Genomic DNA, 27,662 nt, shown 5'->3' with positions numbered 1-27,662 from the left:
AACTAAGCATCTTATGTGTGGGGGAAGATAAGGTTGGCATGAAAGGAAGGAGTCACCTTTCTGGTAAAACACTGTATTTGTCAATTCAGTAATATATTTGTCCAAAGCTAAGTCATGCAAAGTAGATCTCCGATGTTACAATGACTTGGGGTTTTTAACAGATGATTTACGTGCTCTGGAGAGTTATCCCAGAGTCACAGTGCAGTATTGTGTTAGTATTTTGAAATCGTTGAGCCTCTTATGATTCTGGTTTAGAACAAATCATGCCACCGTTCTAATGGAGTGGGTTGCTCTGGTCACCTATGACTCAGTCCAAAAAAAAAAAAAAAAAAAAATTGGTTTTTTTGGTTGTACTGCATCCTGTGCAATTGGAAAAATCTGTTCTGTGTGTGTTCTAATGGATGTAACGGTCATTAAGTATATGAGTCTTCTGACGTTGTAATCAGATGTGATTCAGTCTGTTAAGTACCCGTGAAACAACATCTGCTTCACGGAGTGGCCTTCTGCTACCGAACGCTTTGCGTCTATTAGTGGGTCATAGCACCGAGCCGCCTTGTTTGAGATGCAGCAAACTAGAGCAACCTACCGCTGTTTAGCAACTAGCTTGTAATAATTTATTGCAGTTAAATAAAGCTTTAAAAACTCCATTAAACAATTACAAGGATTATATGCATTTCAAACACCTTTGTGTTCTACCAAAATCACCCATTTAATATCAGGCTCGGGTTCTTAAAGGAAGAAGAAGGAGGAAAGAAAGAAAGAATGAAAGAAAGAAAGAGAGAAAGAAAAGCTGAAATCTAAAGGCACATTACAGGAACTGTCAGATGTTGTTTTCTGTAGGTGTTAATAAAACCAGATGAAAAAAACTCTGAAACAAATTAAAACCAAAAGCAATTTTTGCCATCTGTTGTATATTAATTAGAACCTTGCGTATCAAGGGTAAACTTGGTCTTTGAGAATGTCACTGAGCACTCGCTTAATAGAATAATATGCAAATATGTTAGGTTGTGGGGTTTTGTGCAGTGTTTAATTCCAATTTGTCTACAGCAGCTCTGCAAGAAAGTGGCGGTGCGTATGCACACATATATACGCATACACGGAAATGTATAATGAGCTTCCCTTTGTTTCTCTTCTTCTGCAGAGCAACCTGCAAACAACCAAGGGCAACCTACCCTGCAGCCTCTGCCGCCTTCCCACAAGCAGCACCCTACACAGCAGCACCCATCTATCACTTCTCTCAATAGAAACTCCCTGACCAATAGAAGGAACCAGAGTCCGGCCCCGCCGGCTGCTTTGCCCGCCGAGCTGCAAACCACACCCGAGTCCGTCCAGCTGCAGGACAGCTGGGTCCTTGGCAGTAATGTACCACTGGAAAGCAGGTAACACCCCCCACCCCTCCATGTCTTCCCATCACTTGATCATTAAGATCGCTCCGTGCACAGGCAGGATATACGCTACTACCGTTGTCAACAAGGCATATTTTGAAGCCTCTACGATTCAAAAATAAACTGTCCCAACACTTTCCTCACTAAGAGAAATGTATCATAATTATATCCCAAGTGTTTTTCCTTTTTTAAGATCAGTTCCAGATTGTTGGAAATTTCTTAGCTGCTGACTCAGTGAACTTTTTTCATCTTTTCACACATTTTGTTCCTTATAAGAGGTGAGACCATATCGCCTCAGCAAAACTATTCCCAACTGCTGTTTATTTTTCCACAACTACACCTATCAGGCAGGTGGAGACTGGAAGGAGTTATAAACAGTGGTTCTTGGTCCTGGGTAGCTTTACTCCGTGGTCGTGTGGAATTGCAGATCAGTTCTAGACTCCCTCAGCCTATATAAGGTCCAATACTTAAGGATAAGTCAGATGACCTAGCAATAATACCTTTAGTTTCTTGCTATTTGAGCGCCCCTCGCTTTTCACATGGGAGCAAGCTCACTCTTTAAATCTTATTCCACCTTTATTTTCAAAGACACTCAAAATAGAGGGCTTTGGGGCCCTTGAGGAAATGCTCAGAGCCCACGATGAACGAGCTTCTGGGTGAAGGCGCCATCTGCTCATTTTTAGCTCTATTAGACAATCATTCCTCATAAGGAACAGAATCCCTATAATAATTCCATTCTCTGGTTGTCACCAGACAAGCAGTTATCTGGAACCCACCAAAAAAAAAACCTATTCCTTCATTATTTATTTTCAGTCTTTTCATACCACCACCAACATGCAAACGCTGTATGAGTCAGTGATGTTCTCAAATTAAGACTTCTAACATGGGCCAGGTCACAGTGGCTGTCTGCTCCCAGGAAAACACCATCAAAGTTATCCCAAGCTAATGTCTGCTGTTTCATAAAACTCCCCCTTCCTTTCTTTGGACATCGCTTGGACAGTCACTCGTTCCTTTGTGTTGTGTGAACAAAGCTTAGGTTTTTCCTTCCTCATCTTTACTGGGCAGCTTGGCAGTGAACTTCTCCCACCATGCCTGCCATTTATTTCTGTGATTCACTAACTTTTTATTAGGCTCAGAGGAAATGAATTGTCACCATATAGAAGCTCAAAAATAGTGGACTCTGGACCCAGGAGAGAGTGCCCCTCTCCCTACCATGCCAAATGCAGAGCCCGTGGCTACCTTGAGCGCTTAAATGAGCTGCTAGGTGAAAAAGGCATCTCGTGATGGATAAACTGTCATTTCTTGCAGTCAATTCTGTGATCTCTACCAATTCCGCCCTGAGGAGGAGTGAGGAGGAGGATCTCCCTGGTAGTTAACAAACAATAAAAATCATCCTGTCTTTTCTTTCACCGTTGACCTAAACAAGCTTACAAAGGATTCTTGCTTTTTATCTGTAGTGCCTGGCCAAGAGTGGTTGAGCTTTATTGTTTATTTTGTATTTCTCTTCTGGGAGAAATTAGAAAATAGAAAGAAAAGTAGGCAAACAGGAGAGTTCCCTTCATCCAAGACACAAAACAAAACAAACAAACAAACAAAAAACAGGTATAAGGGCTATGTTTTTCTCCCAAGGTTATTAGCACAGACTTAAATTTACCTGGCTTAATTAATTAGTACCCACTGAGCGACTAATCAACACTGATTCACTGTTGTCATTTTGCAAATTTTATTAGGAAAAAAGTAATTTTCCAGTTGAGTCATCAAATTGAATATGGATAATTGCATTGTAGTTGACAATAATTGTCTTGACAAAGATTTATGAAATATGTCGAGTTAAATCATCAGAATCGTGTTTAATTTTAGTGATGTCGTGTAACACAAAAGCCTCCAAAAGCGTCAATGAGAGAGTCAGTATTCCTTGAAGTCGTGCATTTTGGCAACGGGATTTAGAGTAAGTTTGAAAAAGATAAGATCCATCCATGTTATTCCCCTTGTAGTAATTTTGAGTGGATGGAATTTCAGAAGCAAAGTAGCTGCTTAGAAGACAGTCCATCCTATCCCTGTATAAAACCATTCCCCAGGGAAGCATTACCAAGCTTTTCCTCCACTTTAAAGTGGTACCATTAATGAGGCATCAATGGAATGACATAGTTCTGTGAATGGGTGTGGGAGGGGGGGCGGGCAGTTAATATCATCTCACTAATAAGTAGAAGGAGTAATTCATTTAACAGTTGTGTATCTTGTTAGCAACCCCTAACCTGGAGCACAGCTTTGTAGTTCTTCTCGTTAACCGAGGTTCACCCCTTACAGTGGTGCTAATAAAAAGAAATGTTATTTCAACTTGCAGGCACTCGGTGCTAACCCCAAGCTGCGAAGTAAAAACCTCACACCGCACCGACGCGGTGCTACAGTGGTTTCTCTAATAGTCTCACTTGGTTGGAGCTCTCGAGGTGAAGAAGCAGTCTTATTTATCATTGATTTTTTTTCTCTCCTTTTTTAGTTAAGATCCCCTATTGAGTATGATTCTCAAGCTCAGTTTCAGGTTTATTAATAACTTCATCCAGACTTGGCGTGAGCCTTCAGCCCTCCTTAGATCTAGCATTCACTTACTTAGCTTATGCACACTCTTGTTTATTAATCATTTTCCTATCGTTTAAAAGTCATAAGCTATAAAATATAAAAGCCATTTCTGGGGAGTTAATGGATATAGATTTTTCCTTCCTCTTACCTTTTTGTCTTTTCTTCTCTGTGGATATAGATAATATTTTGTAAAATTTACCTGGAACAATCCGTGAAATTTCAGTAATTCGTAAATTTACAGTCTCTATGAATTAGCACAGAAGGGATAAAGGATCTTCTGCCTCATCCTACATAGTTCAATATAGCTTTAATTTTGATTTATTAGGCGGCTTTTTTTTAAATCACTAGGTACTTTCTTGCTTCCACAAAAATATGTATTTCCTTTCTCTGATGAATTTATTATTTGCTATTCCTGGAGACAACCGGTACTATCACGTGCTCTACTTTTCCACAACTAGCTTTGCTCCTTTTACAATCACCAGTGAGATGAAGATATGCACGATGCACATAGAGATCCCAAATAGCTTCAGAGGTTCAAACTGCAGCAGTTGGCCCCTACACTCAGTACCGAACGGTGTCCCTCGAAGAAGAGTTTCTTGCACTTGGGAGCATTAACCCTCAGGATGGTGATAGCCTTCTGCTAGCCTGTTGTCCTTTAGCTTATGCTGCTACAGGGATACATAGAAGCCACGAGAGGGCATAGACCGAACCTAGGCCGGCAGTAGCACTAAAATGTATAGGGCAGGGACTCATCGACAAGCCTTGACTTTCAACGATTGTGAAGCTAATTGTCTTCAAGCCCCTGCTTTCTATCTATGAATAAGTAGCTTGGTGGTTACCTGTTAGATATTAACAAAATAGTTCATTTGTAGCCATTTAATAAATGATTTATTAAAGTCTCACATTATTATGATGTCTATTTTGGCATTGATAGTTCATTAGTTATGTTCCCATAGCTTTTCATCTAGCAGTTCAGTACTGCTCAGCTAATTATTAATGCATGAAATTGCATATTAAATTATCTCTTTATTAGTGCATTTTTAATTTGACTATTGAAAGCCCTGGGCTGCTTTAATGTGAGATCAATTGCTATGCATTTTAAAGGACAGGATGCTTAGGTGGAAGTGTTGTTTACTCGCTATATTATTCTTTTTTCTCTCTCTCTCTCTCTCCTTTTTCTATACTTTTAAGACAAGACAATCATACAAACACCAGGCTTGAGTCAACCTTGCCTATAAAAACTGTGGGGAGTCTCTCATGGATTCTGACCTCACGGTACTGAGAGAAGAGTTTCAATCTGAAAAGTTGGACATTCACCTCCTGAGTGAGGAAGAAAAGCTTGTCATTAGCAAGGCAGCGAGGAATAGGACCCTGTGCAGTTACAGCTCTTGCTATAAGTAAAATGTGCCTGGGCAGCTAGCACATTAACTTCAGTTGGCTGGCTGAGGCCTTGCCTTTGTGAAAGGGAGCTTGGGGATACCCAGGAACTCCTGTGAGGAAAGAGAATTCCACACTCTAGAAAAGAGATGTAAGAGACAAGCCAAGCTATTGAACACAAATTTTAAAATCAGACCTAGTTAGGCTAAGAAATTCGTAACCATTAAAGATTTTACCACCATTTTTTTTAAAATAAGCTTTTCTGAAATTATGAAGTAATTAATAAAAGTCAGTTGGATCCCTAAGTGGTAGTGCCTAGTCTTTTACAGCAACTTGAAGTGTTTCTTCAAGGAGCTCTAAAGAGGTGTGATGTGTGGGCATTTGGGAGAATGGGAGAGCGAGGAAGGGAGGAGAAAGCAATGCAAGGTCGAAGAATTTTGTGGGTGGCACTTGAGGCCGGTTTCAAGTTGCCACTTAAACACCTTTTTCTCTGTGGAAGGGAGTGACATAAAACTAATTAGGTGGCTTAGCTCTGTGTTGACTATGCAGTCCCTCCAAACAGGAACATATGTACAGCACTCTGTTGTCCCCAGCATGCAAAATCGCCTCCCAAAGGATGCAATATGTAGCTGTGTGTCAGTTCCTCACAATTTCAAGAAAAGATCAAATGAAGATGGTGTATTGGATTGGGGATGTCGCTCTGTGGCAGAGCCATCACCTAGTATGTGCAAGGCCCTAGAATCTGAGCCCAGCACTAAGAAAAGGAAAAAATGGGGCTGGAGACATGGCTCAGTGGTTAAGAGCATCACCTGCTCTTCCAGACATCCTGAGTTCAATTCCCAGCAACCACATGGTGGCTCACAACCATCTATAATGTGATCTGATGCCCTCTTCTTCAGATAAAGCACTCATATACACTAAATAAATAAATAAATCTTTTTTTAAAAAAGAAAAGGAAAAATGGTAGATTGGATGACAGTTTATTGGAGAAATTAAAATTGAATCATTTTGGTGAAAATATTAAATTGAAGGCAAATTTAAATTCATAAAAGCATAAAACAAACCCAAAAAATTGGTTCTCAATATCCTCAGAGAATGAGTCTCTGTGTCTCTACTACAGTAACTGAAATCTCCTAAACTATTTTCCATACCGGAGTAAAGCGTCCATTCTACGTATGTCTAAGCCAAAAATTCACAGGTGGTTACCAAGATTAGTGGAAGCAAAGCCATGAATTGCTTACTGTAACTTTATTGCTAGCCTATCGTGCTGTAGATTTGACTTGGTTGTATAGTAGGTTTCATGCCAGTAATTAAAATGAGAAAATCAACTGTACATGAACAGTAGCTGTAAATGGCTGTCATTTGTGCGAGTCAGTATTGAGAGCCAGTAGATGCAGTAGAAGTGCAAAGCACAATTCAACATTATGAGAAGAACAAATGAATGCCTTGGATTCAGACAGACCTAGCTTTTAATCCTTGCCCAGTTTTTTAATTAATTAAGTTTATTCCTTTGACAATTTTATGTGTCAAGATGATACGTTTTTGACTGTTCCTTGCCCGCCTTCTATTTCCCTCCCGCACCACTCCCTCCCTCTCTCTCTCTCTCTCTCTCTCTCTCTCTCTCTCTCTCTCTCTCTCTCTCTCTCTCTCTCTCTCTCTCACACACACACACACACACACACACACACACACACACCCTCTCATCTCTCATCCCTACAAGCTTCACTCTCATGTTCATGCTTTTGTTTTGTTTTGTTTTGTGTTCCACTAAGCTTAACCAGAGCCATCTGGGTACCCATGAGTTTGGAACTCTCACTGCTGAGTACATACCTGAAGACAATGGCTTCACCTTTCCCAGAATTCATCAGTAGCCAGTAGTTCACTGGGGCGGGGCGTAGGGGAATGGCCAGCAAGGACCAATGAGTTTCCCTCCTATCCATGACTGACTCTTGACAGAGTTGCATGCAGACCAGTTCAGGCATCCACAGCCGCTGTGAGTTGATAGTCATTGTCATGTGCAAGGGATAGCATTTCACCGCCATTAACTGTCTTTTGGTTCTTAGGCTTCCTGTCACCTTTTTATTTTTCAGGTTCCCCTGAGCCTATGTTGGTGAAATGTCCTATTTAAGACTAAAACACTCAACTGTCCCTTATTCTCAGCAACTCGAATAGCCAGCCATGAGTTTCTGCATTCACCACCATTCACTGCAAAGAGAAGTGTCTCTATCAGGGCTGGAAAAATAAAAAGACAAAAAATATTAAAAGTTTGATATCCTATCAAGTTAGTTAAACTGAATTTTTTTACTTTCTTTACAGTAGTGGGTATGAATTCACTCCTCTCATGTGGGCCACATGACAGTTGTACAACTATCATACAATGTACAAACCTTGCCCAGCTGGCTAGTGTTGTAGTTCATAGGGCTCACAGATGGCTTTGACCACCGGTGCCTTTTCTCCCCTAGCAGCTTGCATAGCACTCGTGGCTTTATGACTGGTTATCCAACAGGGAGGAAGCTTCTAACTCAGTTCTAGCTTCATTTCTCCATCTCTTACGGTCAAGGGGTGTGGCATCTTCAGCAGTAAGGTCTTGCCATCTAGTTCTGGTGGGTAACCAAGAGGAATGGTGGCTGCCTGCATTGATATTGGAGTCTCTGGGGCCTCAGCTCCTAAGTGTGTCAAACCTGGCATAGGATTTTTGCTTAATAACCCATGGCTTCCGAGAGTGTCACTGTCCAGCGATGCAGCTTATCTCCCTTCAAACTACTTTTTAAAAAGTTGTTGTTGTTGTTGTTGTTTAAATTAACCTACAAAATACCAGGTTTCCAAAATGGCTTTTTCATACATTCTTCATTTTGGTTAATCCCCCTCCTATCTTGATATTTCCTATTCCCTCCACTCCTAGCCTATATTTCAATTATTATTGTTGCTTGCATTTTTTTTTGAAAGAGGGTCTTGCTGTGTTACCCAGCTAGATCTTGAAGTCCTACACACAAATGCTCTTCCTGCCTCGACCATATTGCGAACTGTAGGACTGCACCATACCTTGCTCAAGAGTTGAACTTTGTAATCACCTTCAAATTATTTAATGCTGAGGGTAATTTTCAATGTAATAATTATATATATATATATATATATATATATATATACACACACACACACACACACACACACACACACACACATACACACACACACATATATGTTCAAAATAATATTGTATTCAGGAAATAATGTAAACCAAGCTCTTAGTACCTCTTAGTACATGACTTTTTTGTTGTTCGTTTTCTTTTTTTTGAAATATATTTTATTAATTTATTCATACTACATCTCAATTGTTATCCCATCCCTTGCATCCTCCCATTCCTCCCTCCCTCCCATTTTCCCCCAACTCCCTTCTCCTATGACTGTGACTGAGGGGGACTTCCTCCCCCTGTATATGCTCATAGGGTATCAAGTCTCTTCTTGGTAGCCTGCTATCCTTCCTCTGAATGCCACCAGGCCTCCCCATACAGGGGACATGGTCAAATATTGGGCACCAGAGTTCATGTGAAAGTCAGTCCCCACTCTCCACTCAACTGTGAAGAATGTCCTGTCCATTGGCTAGATCTGGGTAGGGGTTCGAAGTTTACTGCACATATTGTCCTTGGCTGGTGCCATCGTATGAGCAGGACCCCTGGGCCCAGATCTGCCCATCATAATGTTCTTCTTGTAGGTTTCTAGAACCCTCTGGTTCCTTCTATGTCCCCATTTTTCCCTTGCTTCTCTCATCTAGAGCCCCAATAGGATGTGTCCCCCCTCCCCTCTGTCCCGCTTTCCTGGTAAGTGAAGACTTTCATGAGAAATATCCCTTAGGCTAGTGTCCAGATATAAGTGAGTATATACCATTTGACTCTTTCTGCTTCTGGGTTAACTCATTCATTATGGTCATTTCTAGTTCAATCCATTTGTCCACAAATTTCGGGAATTCTTTGTTTTTAATAGCTGAGTAGTATTCCATAGTGTAAATGTACCAGTTTCTTTCAAGTAATGATCAAATGACAGTAGCATGGACATATGAAAAGATACTCTAATTGGATAGCTACTGAACAAAAGTAATATGTAACAAAGTATCTTTTTTGTTTTCCCAGAGGTTAAGAAATGTGTTAGTCTTACCTGGAATATTTATGTCTCACTCTATGTGTGAAGTAGACCAAGCATAAAATTAAACCATGATTAATTTTAGCAGAATAAAATCTCTTGGCTTTTCTTTTCTTGTCATTTCACAAGAAATGTGGGGATTTGTTTGAGACAGAAACCCCAAGTGTCTTAATTTTGTTCTTAAGAAAATAATCTTCCAATAATAATGAAAGACAAGTATTCATGTGTTTGAAACATTTAATTAACTAACATAGTAAATGTTTGGTGTGAGACAGTAAAAGCCTTGATGCGCCCATCAGTTGTGTCCAAATCATTTAGAAGTTAAAACACAGTTGTAAGATTTATTTAAGATATGAGAAGCTTTTGATGTGTTTTTGCCTGATGAAGCTACTCTATTGCTAGTGGTAGTGTTATTTTTATTAATTGAAATGACCCAGTTTTTTTCTAGTGACAAATTAAGATACTATGAAATTACACATTAGTCATTGATTATAGGCTTAATTTATTTTTGAAATAGTTTCCATAAATTGCAATATTGTATATACAGATATTTGATTCTCAATAGCCAGTAATTTTACAAAATTTTCATCTATCATAACTAATTTTTATAGTGCCAGGGAAACAAATTCTTGATAACTTCTGACCCATGTCTAGTCACTTCTCAGTGTACACGATCAAAGTCAAAGATGATCGAAGCCTTTGCCTTGGTCATAGCTGATGACTGGGACGTAACTGTGGTCCTCTTCCGAATATGACCTCTCCATCAAATACTTCCTCCTTAGCATCAGCTTTGTGTGGTTTTCTTTCATTGAACTATTCACCTTCCTAACATGATCTATGAAATTGCATCTCTGTCCTCTTTGCATGAAGGTTGCATGCGTCTGTACCTTTAGGTATTTTGCATGTATGCATAGCTTATTTCTACTTACTGTTGCTACATGATGATTTTTTTTTAACAAAATCTTTTCCTACAGTTAATGTCTCTTCAACTTTACCACTGTCTTTTATCTTCAGAATTTTGTCTTCTGGTTTCATTACCAGGCAATAACTATCCTGCCATACATAGCTGCGTGTTTTTCTTGCCCTTCTTGGCTTTACTTTTGCTTCATTGTTTCTTTCTTCTGTACCTTCAAGCCTGGGGAACAGCCTGCTTGCTCTCTGTTACCCTGTTCTGAGAACCCTTTCTTCTTGCCCAGTAGGGTAAAACCATTGGACATGCAATTAACCAACTAAGCCTAATAAATTCCATTTGCCAGATCTTCTGGTTCTGTTGTAACCCTCTTTATGATTTTTGTATCGTCTCACCTCATATGAGAACCACTTAACATGCTGTGATTACCCACGTACATCCCATTGCAGCTACATCCTCAGGAATGTGTTATTGCCACTTACTGGTCATGATGTATGACGCAAAGCTTTGGCTCTGAGACAGAACTGGACTCACATCTCAGCATCTAATAAACTACATAGCCCTGGCTGTGGTACTTGTGTGGTTTTATCCACCCCCTCCCCTTTTTTTATTTCATTAAATAGTATTGATCCCTCTTCACAAAGACGTTATAAAGTTTCATTGAAATGTCACGTGACATTTGCATGTCTTTGCTTTCCTTAAGTCCTTTACTTCCTCAATGTGTTTAAAACAACTGATTTAGTGTTTTCAAAGGCAACCAGCCACTCTCCCGAGACAATTAAGTACCAATAAAGTCCTGATCACTACCAACAAAGATCATGCTGACACGCTTTGGACAAGTAAATAGAAGCCACTAAATTCTCAGCCGACCTGGAGTGACTTCTTAGACGACATTTTCCAGCGTGGGTTTTTATTTTACAGAAAGGCAACAGTAATATGAGGAAGACATTATTTGACATATGTTCCTATAGTAGATCTGAAAATGAAGCCTGAGTATTGTAGTCATTCATTCAAAAGTATTATTATTATTACTATTATTATCATTATTATTTATTGAGCTTTTTATAATAAACCACTGTGGGGGAAATTTTTGTTTTGGAAGACCTAGAGATATTGTGACTGCTTTGTGCCTAGATGTGTAGACACAGATATGTGTGCACACGTGTGTTCCTGTACACGTGAAGGACAGAAGAGGTCAATGTCAGGTGTCACTGTCTTATGCTTTGAGAAAAACACAGGGTCTCCCACTGAATCGGGAGCCCACTGACTTGGCCAAGCTAGCTGGGGGGTGAACCCCACAAAACTCCTGAGCACGCACATTCCACGCCTGTCTTTGCATGTGGGTGCCATGTGTTCACACTCAGGTCCCCCACCCTTACACGACAAGTACGTTAGTGGTCGAGCCGTTTCCCCACCTCCTCAACTTCTTTTGAGAAGGTGAGTTATATTCCAGGGCAAATTTCAGACTTGGAATAGATCTTGGAGATTATTCAGCTTTACCTTATCTTGAAACCCACTGTGTTTACGGAATTGTTATAGTAATATGTCAGTACGTGGTCTTGGCAACAGGCCCACATATTGGCAGGCATGCTCCCAAATTGAGGCTTGCATTATTCTCTCTGAGTTACAAGTTTGGGGCGTGGGGGGCGGGGAGATAGATTGTTTTAGCTTGGTGTGCTGGCTATGGAACCTAAGGCCTTGCCTGACGCTGCCTTCCCACTGAGCTGCATTCTCAGTGACGTTTTCTCTTCTTAGTTCGAAGCAGAGACCCAAACAAATTGCCCATGCTGCCTTTGTACTCACGCTGTTCCCCCTTGTAAGCCTTAAGCTTGTGGTCTCTCTGGCCTAGCCTCCAAAATTGCTGGAGTTGTAGGCCTGCGCCATGGGGCCTGGCTTGGACTCTCTTGACCGAAGCTGCGCTGTCTAATCACTCCTGGGCACATGGACATTCAGTTATCAAAAGTGCATTCTTGCCAAAGGGGTGTGGTGGTGGCACACGCCTTAAATCCCAACCCTTGTGAGGCAGAGGGGGTTCTCTGTAAACATAAGGGCAGTGTGTTCTACATAGCAAGTTCTCTCTCTCTCTCTCTCTCTCTCTCTCTCTCTCTCTCTCTCTCTCTCTCTCTCTCTCTCTCTCTCTCTGTCTCTCTCTCTCTGTTTCTCTCTCTCTCTGTTTCTCTCTCTCTCTCTCTGTCTCTGTCTGTCTGTCTCTCTCTCTCTCTCAGTGTGCGTGTGTGTGTGTGTGTATTTGGGTGACATGTTGATGACAATGGTTGTCAACATGGTAAAGGCAGAAAATGTGAGCACCTATACCATTTGAGATTTATGTAATTTTGAAGGTTTCTAACTCTAGGTAATTTGCCATAGGTAAATGGTTGGCCCGTATATGGCTAGACGCAGTTTCCAAGATCACACCACAGCCCACCCTAAAACATCTTTACGAATCTTGTGCTAAATAGCGCACTCACAAACCACAGTTGCTAAAAGGTGAGGGCATCATGGCCTAGCCCCTGCTCTTCCTTGTCTCAGGATGCCCGATAGCCACTAGGGCCTTACTTACCTGAAGAACTGAAGGTGAGGAGGAGAAGAGGGAGGGAAGTGAAGCTTCACAGTGGCCAGTAGGCAAAGTGTACATGTGAGAAACTGAACAAATAAGTAAAAACTTAAAAGATTAATTCTGGAATAAATAACTACAAATAGGGCTAGAGGGATGGCTCAGTCATCCCCAGTCACCCTCATTTTTGCCTCTGTTTTCAGATCTGTATTTAGTATCTGTATTTTTATAATTCACATAGTGGGGATTTTGTAAAGAGTAAATCTGATCATATTTTTCTGTTGTGTTTTGTCGTTTCCCCGCCCCCCTTCCCACATCAGACTGATTTATAGTAAGGTCATATCTTACAATCCAAATGGCTCTTTTTCTTCAAAAGCCTTAAATCTATGGCTGAAATCCTTCTCATTATCTGCCCTGAACTTCCTTTTCAAGTGCATGGGAAGACTTTTTCTGAGTAATTTAAGCATAGATGACTATCAATAATTCAGTGAATTAATAATAAATAAGGTCCTGTCCAAATAGGACATAATACATTTTGAGCTGTTCCTTTTATTTTCATTTTCACACGTTTAGTACATCTAACTGCCATCACTAAGTGTAATGGACAGATTAATACATAATCTGTAACGTAGAGTCATGTGCATGAAATCATGGATATACTATTGAAGTAACTGACATGAAATATGAAACAAATAGTGTTCATCTGCTTGGGCCTTATTAATAACAGTATGAACAATAACTTCCTCACATTTCCAAACGAAACCTGTAACACTCTCACACTTGGTTTGTTTCACGGGTTGCTTTTTTTGAGGCAGGGTTTCATCACGTAGCCCAGGCTTGCTGACAATGGACTATTTTTCTGCCTCGGTCTCCCAAGTTCTGTGATTCTAGATGCCAGCTTCCTTACCTGGTTAAGCCCCATATATTTTATACAGGTATGACTATATTTAAGTGCAGTCTTAGGTAGTCCTGTGTATATAGGAGTATGAGACATGTTGGAGGTGACAAATCATGTCCTTGTATTTTCTCCAGCCACCTTCACAGGCTCTAAAATGACCCCGCTGCACTGTCCTCAGAGTTTGGCCAACACATCATGCTGCACTCACCATGAGTGAATGTGTTCATAGCCAATATAACTACATGCTAGCTATACATATAATCATACACATAATTAGTATGTAATTAACATGGAGGTAGGAGCTAATATTTTTACCTAAAATATCAAGAGCTTTTCATTTCAAACCATATTTGGTCCAGTTGCGAATAACTCATATTAATTCAGGTAGCAGTAAGAAAAGTACGTTGTTTATCAGCGTTTCATTTAAGACATCTTTCTTCCCGGGATCACCCCCTAGTGGGAAAGATGTCCAAAGATAATAGCACATCAATTCGGAAGAGTAATAGTCCTGAGATCCCAACATGTGCTCAGCATGAAGGGGCCGTTTATCTGTCTCACTAACATACCATGGCACAGCTAGAATCATCACATAGTTGCTCTTCTCTTTTAATGTCAAAATAAAGAATTTACATACTTATATTGACTGTTTTCTTGGAGATGCTTGGTTTTCTTGTTGAAACTTTTTTTTTTTTTTTTAATTTAAAGTTTGTAACGGAATTAACTTTCTGTAATATTGAGAGACAGCTTAGAATCTAAACATTTCTATTTTACAATTGCATAGTATATCACTAACTATAAAAGGTTTATAATTAAATGTATTATAACGTTACCTTTATATTAGCACCAAAATAGTCCATTTCCAAGTGAGCCAATTCCTGTTTACATGCTCCGACTCAGACGGAAATCTGTGTTCCTTTTCTAGAACCTTCCAGTTTTTAGTTACCATAGTAAATGGTCAGGATGCAAACAAAAAATCTGGAGTTCTCACTCACTAACAGCACATTAAGGGTGTTTGTTGTTTCCGAACTGTTTTGTCTTCTCAGTTAAGACTCAGAACTGGTCTTTCAGTTTTGAGGCCCCATCTGCTAATTTGGTCATCTTAACTACAGCTTACATGAAAATGCTGCTTCCCGGCACTGCTGGCTGCAGAACTAGGTTTTAAACTAGTCTTCTGTACACTTGTGACTCTCCCCTTAGTAGTTAACGGCTCTCCTGCTTCCACCCTGGAAAGCATGTTTTAAGGGAAATTCTAAAGGATCAAAGAGAAGACTTGAACAGTAATAGTAAGGATCCACTGTGCGTTTTTCATTTTCAATTATGTTGGCATTCTGCTCTCTCAGAACTTGAGTGACAGGATTTTTTTCCACTGTGTCGTTTTGTAGATCAGAAGGGACCCCTGCTGTGACCTTTGCCAGGATGTGGTAGTGCTGCCCTGGTGGCCACCCTGGGAAGATGGCCTTGGTTGCCAGGTCTTTGTCCTCACTGGTTTCAAAGAAGGAAAAAAAAAAAAGCTAAGAGAAGGCAGGGCTGCAAAGGGACATACTTCTATTCCCTTCTTCTAAAAAAGCACATTATAAAGGAAACAGGGACATTATGTTTATTTATATGAATACATACACAGTGGACTTAAAATATTTGTAATTGAACTTTCCAGGAGACTCTGCTAGTGGGCCAAAATAAATAAATTTTAGTGCCAGCAGCAAATTGACAGAAAGTTTTTAAGGAAAAAAACACATTTAAAATATCCCAAACAGAAAGGCTAATAAGGAGAAATCGTATTACCTTCCCATTGAGTGCAGCAAAGCATCATGGAAAATGATATACATCTAAGGTGACTTGTTACATAGACCTGTTCATGGTTCAGAAATCCAGGCGCTAATTTCAAGAAGAGTGGAGATCCATCTGATGGAGGTTCTTTTGAAATAAGATGCACCACGGGGTATGGGGGGTGTCGGAGAAATGTGCAGAAACACACATACTAGAAAGGGAGACTAGAAAGCAGAATGCACTGGGTGCCCCGTTAGGTTGTGAAGTTAGGTGGATCAACATGGTAAACATTTAAGAATAGCAGCAACATTAGAAATAGCCAATTAGGCCAATGTTCTCAAGAGACAAACCCAAAGGTAAATAAAATTAAAATTGTAAAGGTGTCCAAAGTTAAAAAAAAAAAAAAAACCAAATTAAACAAAACAAACAAACAAAATATAATGACACAAAGTAGTAAGGGATATTTAAGCTTGCCCATTTGTTCTAAATTAACTCTAGATTACACTATGGACAGTGGTGCCCCCAAGCTGGAGTCCTTTTTCATTGATTTGCTCATGTTTGCTTACAGTCTTAATAGGAACGTCAAAGGTAAATTTGAGCTAATAAACTAATACACCAATACTGCAGTGGTTCTTACAGTGTGGTCCCTGGCTCCGCATCAGTCCTTGAAGTTCCACCCAAATCACTTACGTCACCACTTACGTCCTAAGAGACCCACGAAGAAACAGTTGCGCAGGCGAGGATTGAAAGGCGCCCGTTTAAGCTGTGGAGTGGTCTCTCGTACACGATGCTTATCTTGGTGGCTCAGCCCCTACCACAGGAGTTCACAAGCTCTACCCACACTTGTGACTCTGTAGTTTGTCTGGCCACACCGTTTCCTTTGTGTCAAGGACAGACAACTGTGGCATTCCTTGGCAGTGGCGGGCGGGTGAGGGCTGCTGGCTCCTGTGTGCAGCTGGCTCTTCAATCCTTTACTTCAGGAATTCAGTTTCGGGGACCAGATGCCTCAGGTGATAGATTTGTTTCCAAATCTATTGTTAAGCATGTATGCATTAGAAGTAATTGTACTGGGTATCCCCTGGGTATGCGTAGAGAATCCATTGCTTAAAGGTAAGAAAGATGGCTTTAAATAAGAAAGAATGACTCAGTGAGTGGCATGCTTGCCACACATGTCTGAGGACCTGAGTTCAGTCCTTCACATCCCTGGGAAGACCCGAGTATGGCAGGTCTTATATATAAATCCTCATGGAGAGGCTGAAAAAGTTGGATTGCTTGGGATTGCTGGCCCACCAGCCTCGCACAGCCCTTCCCTAGGTCCCAGAGACAGACAGCATCTCAAAGGACAAGGCGAAGGGCTCCTGAGACATGATATCAAAGTTGACCTCAGCCTCCGCCTGACGACACATGCTTGTATATTCACACATGTACACCTGCCTACGCACACACACACACACACACACACACGCACGCACGCACCCACGCACTCACGCACACAGTGATTTTCTGTATGAACTTTCTTTACTTTCTGTTTCTTTTCTGTAAGAATTTTACATTTCTTCATCACTATACAAGGCACTGCTCTTTTTTCGGCTTTTAATCAATTATGAACATGTTAAATATACACCTGACAGCAACTCTGTTGGATTTGTAGTGTAAAATTTGAAACTTGATAGTGAAAACTTTGAAGACTGAGGGCAGGTTTTACGTGTTCAGAATGCGTAGGTCACAGTTCACATTGTCTCTCAGGTGTAATTATTTCAAATACATGCTGGACAACTCTTAGTCTGATCCACGTCTGCAGTACTTAATAAGACTAGAAGACCACAAGTAATTACATGAGTAACAGTGGGCAAAATGAAAATAGCACAGAAACACTGAAATGTTAAATATTTTAATCTATTTTTAAAGTAACATAAAGTGAATCCCAGGCAGCCTAGCCATTGTTTAGGCATCGAGTGAATTAAACTATTTTGAACCCAGTAGCTAATTTTGGTTTCCGTACATTTCCAGGTAAATGTAATCCACAAGTATGCAATTCATTTGCTTTAGATCTGAGAATGTCATTTTGGGAAAGGCGTTTGATGTTCAGGAAATCTTGTGAGACCTTTAATAAGCCTCTTAAATCCAGAGAATTCTGTTTTGCCGGGAGGAAAAGGAACCTATACCTTGAGTTTTCCTTACCACTTAAATGAAAACTTTGGATATTGAAAAGATCGTGAATCTGGCCAAATGCGGCCAGCCTCGTTGACATGTAACTGAGATCAGAGCACCTAATGCGAAGAACTAGAGATCGATGCACATCCTGGGAGCTTCGTATAGACTCTCCTCCAAAGGTCAATAAGAGCAGGACACGGAGGCATTTTACTTAAACAACTTGATGTAAATCACCCTCTTTGTCCAACAAAGACTGTAGGAAGGGGAAGAAATAACGAACAGAAGCTGTGCAGCAGTGACAGTCTCCCTGCAGTACACAGCACTGTATACTACATGATAGTGCACAATGCAATAGAAATATTTTTCCAGGTGGCTTTGTGTCATTAATAAAGCTTTCAAATATGCCTTAGGGACAGGAGCCGAACACCAACCGCCACACTCTGTACTCTGATCATTTCCATTGTATAAAACGCTGATGGGGGGAAAAAAAAAAAAAAAAAAAAAAGCCATAGTTGTGGTTATGCTAATTAAACTTCGTTCAGTAGTTGCCCACTTTCCATTTGACTTTCTCATTTTCTGCCCTAATTTCCATTGAGAACTGACTCAGATGACTTTGAATAATACTAGCACACATTTCCGGGGGTATTTTTCAAGTGGGTGCCTGAAATCTCTAACTTCTGAAGCATTTCCCTCGTACTAGAGGATAAGATGGTTATATTCATCCTACAAGCAAAAGATAAGTACTAACCATTTTTCTTAGTGACTCATAAGTGTGTTATAACTTCTATAATTTTGTACTTCAGAACTATTGATTTATTGGTATTTTATGTGATATGTTACTGAAAGACACATTTAATTTGCCCAAAATATCTTGCCACTAAAACCAACAACAACAAGTTGTTGTAAGTTGTGTAGTTATTACTTTGAAAGAGAGAAACCAAAAGTGAAGGCTTACTATGGATCAGCACAGACCTGCTAAGACGTGGGGTAAAAAAAAAAAAAAAAAAAGCAAAAACAACAACCATGTGCTTGGGCCCCAGATAACAGTAGATAGAAATTATGCTGCACGTGGAGAGGTAAGTTCGGATGCCCTGCGTGCAAGTAAAAAGCTGGGCATGGTTTTGGCCACCTTTAATCCCTGCCCTGGAAGGCAGATAGGAGAGGATATGGTGTGTCATGGCAGGAGGTATGGATCAGCCAACCAGTCTGAGGAGTTGGTGAGCTCTGTGCTCACTGAGTGTCCTCGGCTTGTTAAAGATGGAGAACATCAAAGTAAGATGGAGAAGAGAGAGATAGGACATTGCCACAGGAACATGCACACATGTGCACAACACACACACACACACACACACACACACACACACACACACACACACGGACAAGGAGGGAAAGAGAATAAACTTAAACACTTGGACAAAGAGAAAGCGAAAAGTATGCTGGGGAAAAAAAAGACTACGGGTTCTCTGACAGTTTGAATATCTAGGATAGAAGAAGGGGGCAGGCAGGAAGAAAGAGTAATTGGAAATCTCAAAGGTCCTCAGAGAGACTGAGCAATGACCAAGAAGACAGGAAATGGGAACAAGAAGAAAGGAGAGGAAATCCAGGCTTTGTCCCTACTAACTTTATATTTGTGACATGACCCAGAGACAAATACATCATAGAACACCATTAAAAACACAAACTAGAACACAGGGTGGGAACGGAAACGTGAAGGTCGCCCCAAAGGCAGATCAGCAAAGATACAGATCTCTCCATTTCCAAAGACAAAAGAGCAAGCTTCCATTCTGCCTCACACCGAGCAATCTTTGCCATTCCTGTGGTTGCCGGCTGCACAGCGTTCGAAGTTAATGAGGCAACAGAGCTCTGTAGCTCCTGTCCCCTTGTTGTTGTTGTTAAATAGGATCTCCCGCCCCTCCTGAGTCCAAAACCACAAAGCAACTGTTAGTGTTCGGTGACCTTCCGCACCAGCTGTCTTTGGGGCTTTGAAATTGATTTTCCTCATCTCACTCTCTGATAGTCTTGTCTTCAAGTGTGCTGCTCTCGCCCATCGCCAGAGTGAAAACAGTGGCACAAATAGCCAAGGAACTGGAGGCAGGCATCATGCAGGGCATCATTAGAGACGTGGGGGTGAAATCAGCGTGCTCCGGTGTGCTCTATGTTAAAAAGCAGCCGCTGCTGCTTTCCTGCTAAATACAATGAGGGCCGTTCTTTCAGGAGTCCCCCTTTTTTTCCCCATTCTCAACTATGGTTTGAGGAGTAAGGAAAAATTCAGCCTTTATTCTCCAATCCTCATGTGGAAGCCAGGTCAAAACATATGTTTTATTATAGTAAATTTTTTTTGCTGAATTTTTACATGGAAGAAGCATATTCCCATGGCTGGAAGGGCCTGGCAAGGAGCTGCGGGATGAGGGACTAACGACGTGCAGAAATGGGCCTTGAGGAGAATTAGGTGACGTATTTCCACACACACACACACACACACACCCCCATGGAAAGTCATTATACCTGCCTCATATAGCTGAATTTCAATATTCATGAGGTATTTGGGGAGTTCTAAACAAAAGGGAAGAGCTGTATTGACCCTTAAGAAAAGTTAAAAGGCGGGGTTGGGAGGGTGTTGAAGACCTGTATTGATGATAGCATAACCCTCGCCGGCCTTTCCTCTTTTATGTGCGGCAATGGCGAAGGCAGTGTTGCCTTTCAAAAGATTACATTCCATGTGAACCTCAGCACTAGCCCAGCCCTCCCACATGTGCGACCACATGTGTCACGCTACAGCAAGTACAAAGACCTTTCCTTCTCCTGTGACTAAGAACGTGCACGTGCGTGCTTTGCCACGTCTCTTCTGAGGTGAACTTCAACCTGAAGTTGTCGTCGTACAAATACCCATCTTGAGGCGGACCAACGTTAGCCATTACTCATTCATTCCTTCCATATTAGGAAGGTCTCAGAAAACCCTCAGTGCCCACTGTTTTAGGATGTAAGGCGCTGGTGAGGTGCCGCTCTTTCAATATTCTCTTAACGTGGGCGTTAATTATGCTCTATGCTGCACGTGCGCTACTCTGAGTCTAGTTGGGTGCGGGTAGCCACTTAGACAGACACGGAAAAAGAGGCTCACTTTATGACAGTAAAAGTAACTGCCCCGCCATTAAAGCAAAGGGGAATGTATTCAGCTAATAAATTAGGAACTCCTATGGGGAAACGTGTTTTCTTTTCCACTTATATTGATCAATAGTTTCACTGAGAATTGAGCGCAGAGCTCTGTGTCTTTTTAGGCACATGCTGTTCCACCAAAGTGCACCCCTGAAACCTACACTGGTGTCTTTTAGTAATATGTCAAGGTTGCATACTTTTTTAAATCTAAAGAAAACAATTTTGTGGCGATTTAAACCTAGTATTTGAAAAAGTCCCTTGCCAGGATCGCCAGTCACAGTGTGTACTGACCGCTCAGGTTTGCACGTTGAAACAGAGACATCTAATCTGGAGGCCAGCATCTAGTAAAGTCCTCACCATGCTTATGGATACTCACTTGTCTAGGGTCTGGCTTTAGTGGCTAAGGTCATGGTCCGGTTCAGATACTATCTGTCACTAAAGAGTTATCCAGACCATGTCATATTAGCCACTGTTTCATTGCTGTGACAAAACACCTGAGGCTACCAAAGGAGCAAAGGGTTCCTTTGAGCTGGTGATGTTAGTCGGCCACAGCCTGCACTGCTACTTTTAGGTTTGTGGCAAAGCAGAGATGTCATGCTAGAGATGATGGGGGTAAAGCTCTTACCTCAGGGTAGCCAAGAACAGGGAGGGAGAGAGATGCAGAAAGAAACCAGAGGGAGGGAGGGAGGCAGGGAGGGAGAGAGAGAGGGACAGAGGGAGAGAAAATGAATGTGGGTCAAATGATACCCTTTCTAGGGCATTACCCTAGTACCATCCTCCTTTCAAGTAGGTCCATCTACCAGCTTTTACCGCCTGCCATTTTGACTCTAGCATTAAATTGAAGGACTGATGAGGTTATAAATTTCATGGCCACCATGCTGGGCAAATTCCACCGTGTAAAACCAGCCATGCTGTTACTTTCCTGGAAGCTGCCAACTCCTTAAATAAGCCTTTATCTTTTCTTTTCATTTCTAAGCAGTAATATACCTAAAATCATGAGTTTGTTCCCTCCTCTGTCTAACACTCACATAGTACTTACTGTGTCTGAAGTATTTTTATGCTCAGTTTAAGTCTCACAACTCCTATGGCATAGGTAAATACAGAGAGAGGTTAAGAACTTTCTCCAAAGACATATCTCTGGAGAACAGGAAAGGAGGGTTTAAATGTTAGCCGTCTGGCTTCCCAGGTCTGTGCTATGAAGTTCTTAACTTGTTTGATATATTTAGCCTCTTAAAAATACACAATAAGTGTGAGAGTGTTAAAATGGAAAATACTTAGCTATGAATGAGCCCCGTAAACGCATCTTGCATAAAGCCTATATCTACGATGGCAGAGAATGAAAGTACACTTTTTAACCTCTTGAATATAAAAAATTATAGCCTGCTGACTGCACTGGACACCTTAGAATAGGCTATAATAATAGTTCATGCCAGGGCTCGGATGTGAACAGTATTGTCATGCTAAATGAAAGCCGTGACACACGATGTGTTTTTAAACTTAAATGCGTTTTTATGGCTAACAAGAATCTAAAAGGACATGGAGCTGAGAGGGGCACATGGTAGGAGGTGGATATGGGATGAGTTGGCAGGCGGATGGAGGACTGAGGTGATCAAAACAGATTGTAGGCATACGCAAAATTCTCAAAGATTGGATAAAAACATAAAAATAAAAGAATCTTAGACTCAAGCACCTTTCCCAAACAATTTCTTACTTGCTGCCCTTGTTTATATGTTCCTTAACTGCGGATTTGAGGCAGTTGTTAAAGACCTTCTCCCTCGTCTTGGCTTGGTTTTCAAATGTACTCTGTGACTCTCTCCCTCCCTCAGTCTCCACAAGATTTACCTTGCTATTACATTTGACACATGCTAAAAATAAAATAGTTTACAACCTCAGAGACTTGACCGGCTGCCTTTGCCGGGCTTAAGAGTGCTCAGCAATAAGAGAGCAGGCTAGCATGAGAACACTTCCATGGATGCCCAGGGTGCAAGTCAGTGAGGTGGCAGGACATGGGTGCGTGTGTGTGCATGACCACATTCTCCCATAACGTGCAGTACAAGCCCAGCTATGAGCTGTGACCAATTTTATCATACGAATTATGAGGAACAACTCAAGTGTCATCACTGTGCAAGTCAGTTCACTATGTTCACACCTTTCACTGTGTGGGCTCCAAGGATCTCCCAGCATGCTTTTGTTCAGGAGGCAGTTGTGACTAGTGTAACTGCATGGTCTCTCAAGATGTCTATGTCAAAGCATAGGGATAGTGTGTGTGTGTGTGTGTGTGTGTGTGTGTGTGTGTGGTGTGGTGTGTGTGTGTGTGTGTGTACACCCTGCTGTACGCTATCAAAATCATCCTCAGGTCACTTTTATGACTAAATTAAAACGATGCCTTAATTTTTAACTTTTAGAAACGCATGAAGGCCAGTGAGATGGATCATGAAATAAGGATGCCTGATGCCAAGCTTACCAACGTGCATTACATCCTTGGAGCCCACACAGTGAAAGGCGAGAACTGACTTGCACAAGTTGTGTGCCATATGTATTCCATGGCATGCCTACACCTACACACACACACACACACACACACACACACAAGTATAAATACATAATAAGTTTCCTATGAAGTAGGACTTGGGATGTAGTTCAGCTGGCAAAGTTCTTGCCTAGTGTGGATTTGATGCCCGTACTTCATAAGCCAGAGGTGGTGGTGTGGCACATGATACAACCCAACACTCAAGAAGTAGGGCAGGAAGATCAGAAATCCAATGTCATCTTCAGCTACATAGTGAGTTCAAAGCCAGCCTGGGTTACATGAGACTTATCTCAAAACAAAATATATGAGGCAAGTGAGAGGAGCGGAGGGAAGGAGAGAGAGAGAGAGATGAGAGAGAGAGAGAGAGAGAATCTGACTACAAGAGAAGCGAGAGAGAGAGAGAGTAGAGAGAGAGTTAGTCCACGTGTGTCTGTCTGAACATGTTCCTGTCTTAACATGCCCACGTCTTATGATGGTTTTCTCCCTTTTCCACAGGCATTTCCTATTCAAACAGGGACAGGGACGACACCACTGTTCAGTACGGCAACCCCGGGATACACAATGGCATCTGGCTCTGTTTATTCACCGCCTACCCGGCCACTTCCTAGGAACACCCTGTCCAGAAGTGCATTTAAATTCAAGAAGTCATCCAAGTACTGCAGCTGGAGGTGCACAGCACTGTGTGCTGTAGGGGTCTCGGTGCTCCTCGCAATATCCTGTCCTATTTTATAGGTAAGAGCAAGGTTTCAAAACCATTTTGTCTGTAAACGGATGCATTTTACTGTTGCTCTGCTAGCCTTGTTTATCTATGAGGAGACATTATGTGTAAAGGCAGAGTTACAACATACTAGAAAAGGTGAGAGTTTTAAGGAATTTCGGTAGATGTGATAAGTAGAAAAACTGGCTTGGAATACAATTCATTTCTACAAAGTGCCAAGTATATTCTTGGGCATAATTGTTATTATTTGTCATTGGTGCCATCGCTCATAAATATTGATTAACTGTGACATTTCCTACACATGAAGTCATTCATGGACCTACAGGATTCAACATATCCATGCTCTCAATTAGGGACCCCTGCTCTCTACGGTGTCGTGTTACCGTGAGCTCAACTGTCTACGTGTGAACCTGATCGCGCAGGACCATTATCTTCTGTTCAGGGATGCTCTAGAGAACGGAGCCTTATAAAATAATGAATGGTCGCATATATGTGAGGTTGTCCCCACTTCTAATGCATTGCTCATGCTTTTCACTTAGTCATAACCCAGATGCTGGGAGCTCCTGTCTTCTGCTGGTTTATTTATGAAACACGCTATTTCATAATGTATTTGGAACATCTGTACTGCTGGCGATGGCTTCCTTAAACATCGCAAAGACCGCATGATATTTTGATCTGCTTCTATGGATAAGGGAAAGCCCTCCACATTGAAATGCTAATGGTATCTCACACACACACACACACACACACACACACAAACAAGATAAATCACAGACCGTGTGGTTTATACACCGAGAACAACAGCTAGCGATGCATCTCCAAGTTTACAAAGCAATTTGCGATGCCCCATGAAATTCCATCGCTAAAGACGAGTATGCCAGAGCTCTGTATGGAGCGCCCTATGCTCTTGCAGCAGGGCCTCCATCCGCCTGTCCCTGCAGTAGTCCTCGGATATAAATTATGTACTTTGGGATGTGAAGTAACCATTTCAAGTCTCTGCGCTTAATGGAAATGCAGAACTGTAGTGCATGCATGAAAGAACCTAGGAGATAATTGAGTCGGAGGTAGCAGCGTGTGGCATGTTATGGACTGGCATTTCCAAGTCTTAGATCGTGGATGACATCACTAATGATTCAGAACTCAGTTTCAGTCTGAACATGGAGACATCCTCATTATCCTCATCACAGTGCTCAGACAGCCCCTCCAACAGTCACTACCCATCACTCAGAGGAAAGCAAGAAGAAATCCATCCATCCATCATTTTTTATTTTAAATCCAACTCGACTTTTTCTTCCTCCTAAGACAGACAGACCAAATACCACACTGTCACAAACAGAGCACCCAGCAAGACCACACCTCACTTGGATGTTCTCAGGTGGACGGGCAGGCTCACAGCAGCATCAGTATTCAGAGTTAATTTCTAGTCCTCAATTAGAAAATGCCCGGCCATTAAGAGAATCCTCTCTAGTTAGCTGCATAAATTATTTGTAGCTGTCAGAAGTGAGCCGCAGAAGAATTTTAAATGAATTTGAAATGTGCGAGTCTCAAATGGAACGTGATCATTACCCATATGTGTTTGTAGGGCTTTTTTTAAAGCATGGTGCACGCCAGATAGATGCTGGGATTCAGCATTGAGGTGACTCGTTTGGTGTCTGTTGTGATTGGCAAGTGTCTATTCTTTCAGTGGTTTGAGGATCAGCTTGACGTGGTTTCAATTTATTTTGGTAGTGTGACTGCCAGGATATGTTACCGTTCGCGTGTAACATTACATTACATTACTGTTACTTGCATTCTTTTTAAATGATCCTTTCCGTGAGTATAATCATCAAACTTCTATGTCAAACTCAAATTTCTCTGTGTAACAGCCCTGCCCTGATCTCCTGGCCTCACCTTATAGACCAGGCTGGCCTCAAACTCACAGCAATCTGCATGCCTCTGCCTCCTGAGGCTGGGAGTACAGGCGTGCGCCACCACACCCAGCTCTTCTGGTGCTATTAATTGCACACTTCTCCCTTTACTTTTCTTCTTCTCCACATGGAACATGAAGAATACACTCATAACCTCCCTTAGTAAACACTAAATACGAGTGTTTATGGGACATTTGTTTTGATTACACTGATGTCCTGGGAAGTATAAAGACAAAAAAATTCCAGTGCTTTCTAGCAAAATTTACTTCAATGATGAGAAAAATCTGCTTAGAATTTTCATTCGCTTCCCCACATTTATGTGACTATCACACTAACATGATTGTTTTTAAATCAGTTAAAGCATTCTGTGTCTTCATCAGTTAGTGTGATAATTTTTTTTTTCATCAAAGATGTTGCCTTCACCCTGAGGAAAGAAGAGGCCACTTCTCTCAGGGAAGGTTGTCCTTGGCTAGTAAGTGTGCCTGAGAAGTGTGGTTTGGTTGGGCGATGTCCACCTGCTGGCAAGATCAGCCCGATAAAACATGAGCATCACCACACTGACAGTGTCATCCTCTGATCTTCTGCACCCCGTTCATATAAATGACATCATCCCTACACCTTGTTCTTGCAGCTCTCGGGTTAATTATTAATATGAAGCAAAAGCTTAAGAAATGAGTATGAAGGTTTTTTTTTATAGCTGAGGAATTATTCCAGAATATTTAAGAATGTTCTTTGTACCTTCCAGTATGATAACGAAAAGTTAGGAGGAGTGTCTGTTACCCTGCCTCTTTCCTGAGGCGACGTCCAGGGAGGGCCAAAGTAGATAACTCTGAAGACAGGAGGAGGAGAAGGAGGTGGGGGAGGCACAGACTTTGTTGTTTGTTTTTTACCTATTTCTATCAAAAGTTCAAAGAACACAGAAAGACCTGTGAAGAAGGAGAAAATTAATTGCAGTCATAGGACACCAAGCTTAGCTTTTAGGTAGGTAAGGCACTTGCCGCTGAGCCCAGCAGTCTGTTGGATCCCTGGGACACACGGTGGAAGGAGAGACCCTGACACCCTCAAGTTGTCCCTTGCAGCTGTTTTTCTGTGCATGTATGCCTGCTTGAGATCATGTCCTACATCAGCTTTGACCAGTCGTTCCTTGTTTATTTCACTAGATACTGTCTATGTTTTGTTTTGTTTAATTCATCAATGAGCCCCCAAAAGGCAGGGACTATTCCATGCATGTGAAAATGTATTTGGGTACCCAGGTCTGCTCATTTGTTCAAGTTTACCAGTAGAAATCCTTGGAAGAAAAGTTGCTATATACGAAGGCAGGTGCACTTTGGACCTTGTCAACCATGTTAATGTCACTATCCATTTACATAGGCACCGCTGTTCCTGTCACCTTTATATTTCACCATTATTTTTAACCATTGCTAAACTTTAGATTAAACATTTTTAGTTTTAATGTATTACTAGTTATATATTTAATAGTTACTGGTCAGTTGAATTTCTTATTTTGAGAGTAGCCCTGTTCCCCCACCCCCATTAGCCATTGAAGTTTATATATATATGTGTGTGTGTGTGTGTGTGTGTGTGTGTGTGTATTT

At 41.4% G+C, this 27,662-nt stretch overlaps 1 protein-coding gene across 1 annotated transcript in view; it reads left to right on the top strand.

Moving 5' to 3' along the window:
• Tenm3 (teneurin transmembrane protein 3) overlaps positions 1-27,662 on the top strand; it is a 505,702-nt gene that overhangs the window by 268,384 nt on the left and 209,656 nt on the right. Inside the window, exon 3 of the mRNA XM_051169939.1 lies at positions 1,142-1,379. Coding sequence (XP_051025896.1) covers positions 1,142-1,379 — 238 coding nt within the window. The remainder of the gene's footprint in view (positions 1-1,141; positions 1,380-27,662) is intronic.

This window comes from Acomys russatus, chromosome 27 (assembly GCF_903995435.1).
Source record: "Acomys russatus chromosome 27, mAcoRus1.1, whole genome shotgun sequence".
Lineage (NCBI taxonomy): Eukaryota > Metazoa > Chordata > Mammalia > Rodentia > Muridae > Acomys > Acomys russatus.
Note: the sequence above shows the minus strand (reverse complement) of the source record. Positions and strands in the feature narration are given on the sequence as shown.